The sequence below is a fragment of the Nicotiana tomentosiformis genome, chromosome 4 (genome assembly GCF_000390325.3).
Source record: "Nicotiana tomentosiformis chromosome 4, ASM39032v3, whole genome shotgun sequence".
Lineage (NCBI taxonomy): Eukaryota > Viridiplantae > Streptophyta > Magnoliopsida > Solanales > Solanaceae > Nicotiana > Nicotiana tomentosiformis.
Genome location: NC_090815.1, coordinates 84414906 through 84422344, shown reverse-complemented (window position 1 = coordinate 84422344; position 7439 = coordinate 84414906). Strand labels below are relative to the sequence as shown.

The 7439-nt window shown below is 33.8% G+C and overlaps 1 protein-coding gene across 2 annotated transcripts; it reads left to right on the top strand.

Moving 5' to 3' along the window:
- Positions 1 to 4586: 4586 nt before the first annotated feature.
- Positions 4587 to 6976, top strand: LOC104092758 (small ribosomal subunit protein uS8z/uS8w). Of its 2 annotated transcripts, XM_070199936.1 has the most exons (5): positions 4621 to 4721; positions 5439 to 5513; positions 5623 to 5761; positions 5835 to 5995; positions 6644 to 6976. In XM_070199936.1, the coding sequence occupies exons 3-5, from the start codon at positions 5629 to 5631 to the stop codon at positions 6740 to 6742; spliced, it is 393 nt and encodes a 130-aa protein (XP_070056037.1). In that variant the 5' UTR covers positions 4621 to 4721; positions 5439 to 5513; positions 5623 to 5628; the 3' UTR covers positions 6743 to 6976. The 2 variants fall into 2 exon arrangements, with proteins under 2 accessions (XP_070056036.1, XP_070056037.1); XM_070199935.1 differs by lacking the exon at positions 5439 to 5513 and having other exon boundaries at positions 4587 to 4721.
- The last annotated feature ends 463 nt before the right edge of the window (positions 6977 to 7439 follow it).

Genomic DNA, 7439 nt, shown 5'->3' with positions numbered 1-7439 from the left:
CAAAAATATTGTAAAGAGATATTCAAAGTAATGCTTTATAATTTTATTATAACATTAAAAAATATGGCAATATCTTTCTTAGTCTTCATCCCCCCTATGGAATGAGCACAACAAGATGTTAATACCACCATTGAGAAGAAAAAGAAACTAATCAAGTTGTGCCAAAATACAAGTTACATAATACATACTAATTTTTGTTCATACAAGTTACATGATATCTCTTACAAACTTCATAAATCCATCAAGATCCGGAGGAATTTCCATTGGTGGTGGCGAAAAAGTAGCTTGGTCATCACCACTTTCGGGCGAAACATCATCCTCCGCAAGTTCAACTAACATTTCTTCGTAAGCTTCGTATTCATCTGGTTGTAATTCAGCAAGTCCAAAATTTCTTCTTTCCGACCGGATCCAATCTCTGAAAAGTACTAATTTTTCCAAGTTATCCCTCATAGACACTCTATAAACACCGAGTTAAAGTCTTGCTTGACTGAAAGTACTCTCTGATGCCACTGTTGAAGCTTGAATAGTTAAAATATCTCGGGTCATCCTTGAAAGAACCGGAAAGTGTTTTCCTTTGTCCTTCCACCATTCCAAAAGATTAAAGGAGCCGTCAGGATTCACTTCCTCAATTCCCTGCGACAAATAAACTTCAAGCTCATTTAGTTGTGAAAAATCACTACTACCTTGAGAACCCCTAAAACCCGCCCAAGCACTAAGTGCTCTTACTCCCGCAATTCTTTTAGATGATTGAGAATCAGAAGAAGAAGGAATTGGAACATTTGGTCTAGCATGATTTAATGCAACTTGATAAACATTAAAAATAGTTTGAGCATTTATTCTAATTGAGGCTATTGCTTTCGGAAGTTGAGACAATTCCTCATCTTCAAGTGCTAAACCATTATAAACAGTTTCATACCAAAAATGAGGACCTCCTAATTTCATACAAGGATTTAACAAAGCAGAACCACCATAAATAGGGGGAATAGGGAAAAAATATTTTTTAAACTTTTTTCTCATAGAATCAATAACAAGTTTATAAATTTCCCCACCCTCTGAAAAATGAGCAAACAAATTTGCAAGTTCTGCAATATAAACTAAACAATTAGAAATAGTAGGATAATATTGCCTAGAAAATTTATTTGTAGCAATATGAAATTTTTCTAAAAAATCTACAAGTATTTTAACATTAGCCCAATCCCCATTTGTAAGGTGCTCATCATCTTCACTTACATGTGCATTAAATGTTGAATTTATGGGGTTTTTATATTCATATGCAACAACCAAACTTTCATACATATAATTCCATCTAGTTGGACAATGTTTAGGAACCTTTCTTTCTCTTAGGCCAAATTTATCGCATCTTTTAAAATATTCTCTAAGTCTACTTCTACGATTTGAATAAAAAAGTTAGTTAAGAGCCATTTTAACCTTTTCAATTTCAATATTTAAAATTCGCATACCATCACCCACAATTAAATGGTAAATACTCCCTCCGTTTTAATTTATGTGAACCTATTTTCTTTTTAGTCCGTGCCAAAAAGAATGACCTCTTTCCTTATTTGAAAATAATTTACCTTTGTGCAATGATTTATAGCCACACAAAATATATGTGCTTCATTTTATACCACAAGTTTAAAAGTCTTCTCTATTTTCTTAAACTCCGTGCCCAGTCAAATAGGTTCACATAAATTAAAACGGAGGGAGTATGACAAATACATCTAACATGAAAAATGTCACTATATACAGGATTTAGCGTAGTAGTAAGCAAGGCTATAGCATTTATATTACTAGTAGCATTATCCATTGAAATTGACATTATTTTATCACTTATGCAAAAATATCTACAAATATTTGTAATGGTGCTAGCAATAAACTGCCATGTGTGACGTGAATTAATTATTCTATAAGAAATAATGCGCTTTTGCATTATCCAATCCTCATCAATTCAATGACTGGTAACAGTAAGGTAATCACAGTCGTTACCACTTCTACCAATATCAGTTGTAATAGCAACACGATAATTTATATGAGTAAATAAATAGCGCAAATATTGTTCATATTCATATTTATATTTATAAATATCGCTCTTTACGGTTGTGAGAGGAAAACCTTTATAAGTAGGATTAAAGATTTTTCTAATATAATGCACAAAGTTAGTGGTCAGAAGGAAAACTATAAGGTAAGCACATAACAATTACCATTTTTGCCAATTCTTCCCGATCTTTTTTTGTATCATAATATAAAATATCACCGATAACAATGTTAATTTCCGGTTGAAATTGATTTGAACCGGTACTAGGGTCAACCTGACTAGGAGTAGGTAGACTTTTCCCCTCGGCCAAAGCTTTCAGACGAAGATATCTCACTCTATCTTGAGGGTGTTTCAATATATGTCTAGCCAAAGTTACCCTCCCCCCCCCCCCCCCCCCAAAAAAAATTTAAAAACTAACTTCGTGCCACAAATTTTATACTTAGTCTTATTTTCTGAAATTAGTTGAGTAAAAAATGGTCAAACGGGAGATGTTTTCGTCCGTTTTCTAGGTTGTCTAGAAAAAGTAGGGGTAGTTCAGGAGTATCAGATGGGGCATCATTTAGATTAGCAGGGTTATCACTAGTTGATTTAACATCAGGAGCAGGACTAGTTGGTGTATCATCATCCAATTGAGTTTCATCAAAATCTATTTTCTCGTCATCATTTTCATCAATAGTTAGATTAGAATAAAGAGCATTCATTAATTAATGGTCTAATTGTTCACCAGCTCTAATATTATGGCAAAATTGACTTTCAGTAAATTGTAATAAACTATTATCGCTATCAAGAATAGCAGGTGTAGGACGGATATCGGGTTTGGTTCGGGGAGATCGGGGTAGTGGAGGAGGAACAGATTGAGCACTAGATTCGTCAGTCTTGGATTTTCTCTTATTTTTACCAATTTTTTTTTTAAGGAAGCCATCTTAATTAATAAAGTAATAGAAAATAAATAAAACAAACAAACCTATAATATTAAAACTTAAGAGTTGGAACGAGTTTATCGAATTGACGAACAACTTGTTGAAAATTGATTATCGTTGAAGACTTCAATTCACCAACTTCATAATTTTTTCACAAATTGCAACAATAAAGTAAGCAATACTAGCAATTATCGAAGAAAATTAGAGAGATTGTGATAGATTGATGATTTTGTAAGAAAAAAAATGAAAGAATGAGGGGGTATTTATAGTTGAAAATAGGAAAAAAGTGTAATTATAAAAAGTTTGGGGTTAAAACAAAGTTGGGGGGGTTAAATGGATATTTTATAAATAGCCAACGGCTATTTTTGACAGCCCAACGACTCTATTTTAAATTTTTTTTTTTTAAAAAAAATATATATATATATATATATATATATATTTTAAAAGTTGACCATTGGGACCGCTAAGGGACCTGTCCCGGTCCCTAGCGGGCTAAATAGTCCCGGTCCTGACAAGCCCAAAGCATAGGACCGGCCTAGGCCTACTAAAATCGATCCTAATGGTCCTGGCCCGTTTAGCCCGTTTGGTCCGCGGTCTCGGGCCTCGACCGGCCCGCTTGCCAGCCTTAACTCATTTATTTGTGACTCCAGTTTCTGGGATTGTATTTGGATTACGTCGTCTAGTAGTTTATCACCTTATTTTAGACTATTCGATTTTTATTGTTATCATTTGATTTAAATTGTTAAAACTAGTTAATAAATTAGCTAATGTTGGTTTGCCTAGCAAGTAAAATGTTAGGCGCTATCACGGTCCCAAGGGTGAGAATTCCGGGTCGTGACATTCTATATTTGTATTATTTATTTAAAAAGAAATTATTTAGTTATTACTATATTATGCTACTATTTTTAACGATTATATGATTTATTACAATTAGAGTACATCATATATTGTGTGTATATATATTAGTTTGAGAATCATGGTTTCGCAAATAAGATCCTTGACTACTGTGTTTAATTTTTCGCGTGAGATTAGCTTTTGTATATGTATGAACTTGTTTATTATATACTTTTTGTTTTGTTTTGTTTATATAACCATTTAATAAAGGGAAAGGGTCAAATTTGTCATTATACTATTAGAAATTGAGTAACTTTAACCTTGGTTAAACTTTTGGTGTGATATTGCCAATATCATCCGTTCATTTTTATTATTATCCCCTAATCAATTTCTAACCTGAACATATTCAAAGTTGAGAGGTAAATTTGAAACTTTTCTCTTGAAAGATCTTTCCACGTGGAGTCCACCTACTTTGATGCTGGAGATCTGTTAATGATAAAGGAAAACACATTGCATAAATAAACTAAAAGTGTTACTAAGGGCAAAAATTGAACCCCTTTAAAACAATTTTGGATACTACAAGGCAAATTTGAACCCCTTTTAATGAATAAATGATACTTCATAGACATATATATATAAATATATAAATTTTATATACTTTTATGGCTAACGAATATAAATAATTTCAATCACGGTCTAAAAGTGATCTTGACTCTTGTTTAATTAACCAAAAAACATTTTGGCCCATTTGAAAGGATTGGATCCTAGCCCAAAACTAACCTGCCTTCTTCGTAAGTCGAGGACAACAAAACCTAAACCCTAGGCCATTTACAAATAACCCATTGTTGAACCTACTATTGGTCCTCCATTTTTTGCCACACTCCTACAGCGGCGAAGTAGATCTTCGTGTTATCTTCCTCTCACCGAATCAAAGTGTAAGTGCTTCTTATCTCACCTCCCTTCAGATGATATCCTTTCTATCTGCTTAAGAAACATTTTTTTTCAAAACCTTTTTGATAATGATTTTTAAAGCCACCATTTTATTTTATTTTGTTGGATTATGAGCTATGTTTGATCCCATTGCTGTTACTACTTCCATCTTTTGGTTGTTGAATAACCCTAGATTACTTTTGCTGAAATATATTTTGATTTTCTTATTTAGTGACACCTGTTGGAGTTGTTTGATTCTATGTTGTTGGAGGTTAAGCGTGGCTCTTATGCTGTGCTTTTTAGGGTCCATTGAAGTTGGACCACTAATAAATTGTGTTCCATTGCCTTGAAATATAAAAATGTTGGAATTTTGGGAGTAAATAAGGCAGTAGAATTGAGTTAATATCATTTCAATTGCCGTTACACAAGTCATTACTAGTAGTATTTTTGGCCAGTAATTATTCTAAGACCCTTTCTTATTATTTAGTAAGATACGTTGTCTTGATTCTGTAACATGGATCATTTCAAACCTGGCTTTTAATATATCTGATGTTTTGGCTGTGTGGATTTTGTTTCTTATTCTTTGAGGCGTTGAATAAAGTAAGTGTTGTTTTTGGAGTTTGTGTTTGAATGGTACTTATGATGTTTGTGAAGCTGTGTATTGGTTATTGTTGTGTTGTCTAACTCACTAGGGTATAACTGTTTTGTCATCCTTTTTGCAGTTTCCTGGTCCTCTCCTGGTCTATAATTACTAATGACAGTGACTTTTTTTTCCCTGTAATTAGTGGTGTTTGAGGGTATAATTTGCTCCTTTCAATTTGATTCTTTTCTGTTTTGGAGTTTTGGAGCTATTTTTGTTGTCACCCTTTAGAAAATTCTCCTGATTACTGTTTGCATTTGACACAGGAAATAATGGTTAGGGTTAGTGTGCTGAATGATGCTCTCAAGAGCATGTACAATGCTGAAAAGAGAGGAAAGCGTCAGGTCATGATTAGACCTTCCTCAAAAGTCATCATCAAGTTCCTCATTGTCATGCAGAAGCATGGTGTGTTAGTTTTTTGCTTTATGCACTGTCTATATTACCTGGTCATATTCTTACTCATGGTATCAATGTGTAGGTTACATTGGTGAATTTGAGTACGTTGATGATCATAGGTCTGGTAAGATAGTTGTTGAGCTGAATGGAAGGCTAAACAAGTGTGGTGTCATTAGTCCTCGCTTTGATGTTGGAGTTAAGGAGATTGAAGGATGGACTGCTAGATTACTCCCTTCTCGTCAGGTATGGTGATTAATATATTCACTTTGTTCCTTTAAACAATATGTGGAACTCCGTTTCTGGTCATCTCCAAATTAGGACTTCTATTCTTTAGCTTCCCGAATTGATTGTAGGGATGATTGTTTAGTTATGATCATATAAGATTGTGAAATAAACATTTTTAAAATTTGATTCTTTACTTTTTTGATCAATCATGATTTGCTTAATGCTTCTATACCTTTTTGGTTCGTCTTAAGCTTTAACAATTCTCTGTAATCCGGACAAGCATCTGTAATGTTCATAAAGACCCTTACATTTTTTAATGTCTCAGAGCAAACCCTCTTTGTAGATGCTAGTAGTTGAGGCTCTCCTGTAAAGTAGGGACTTCTCCCTATTCAAAGGAGCAATCTTATGTCATATTGCCATGGCTAGAATGTTCTCGCTATTGTTCTTTGTGACTGGTCATGGAAATTGTGGTTCTTTGAAGTTGTATTTGAACAATTGTATTGTGGATTTGAAACCCCCTCCTATCTAGTTGAGATAGTAAACAGGTAAAACTTTAGATTTGGTCTGCACTCATGGACGAAATAAGCGTCTTAGTTGTTAGTTAGGCATACCCTGTTTATGTTTTTGCTTTTGTTCCGTTTCTTACATACTTGTTTGAACTTGCAGTTCGGCTACATTGTGCTGACAACTTCTGCTGGTATCATGGACCATGAGGAAGCCCGGCGAAAGAATGTTGGTGGGAAAGTTCTCGGTTTCTTTTATTGAGTTTGTTATGTTGACAAGGATGAAAACATCGTTTTTGCTGTTTGTTGGCTCTTTATGGTAAATTAGCTACTTTTTTTTTTTGGGGGGGTGGGGGGGGGGGGGGTTCATATCAATTTTAGTAGGGATTTTATTGAAATTTTGGAGACAATTATCAGCAGTCCTTGACAAAAGATGTTGATGCTTTTTGTGTAAACTTTGTGTGGTATGTCTAATGACATCCTGGTTTGTTGGCGACATACATGTTTGTGCTTTTAATATGGCGATGGCAGTTGATTAGCTTTTTAGTTCGTCTTTTAAGCTAAATCTAATATTCCAGTATGCTTCAGTGTAAATGTTATTTTTCAGGTCAAGGAGCCAAGAAAGTTAGGAAGTGAATTTATTGTTAGAATCCCATGTTCTCTATCTTAGTATTTTTCCTCATCTTCCTCAATATATAGCAAATACACAACTATTATGATATCAACCTCTTTTTCAGATCAGAACCAATATATTTGAATCCTTATTTGTGTGCCCTCCTAGTGCTCGAAACTGTAATTGTAGATTTCGCATTTTTGATACTAGTAAATGTTCAGGCATAATTAAATCTCTTTACTTTAGAAACCCATTCACTTCTCAATCATTCCAAAATCAATTTTTGTCTATGCTCAAATGTAGTTCTAAATGGTGTGCAAGAGCACTAAAAATAATGGAAAAGGTA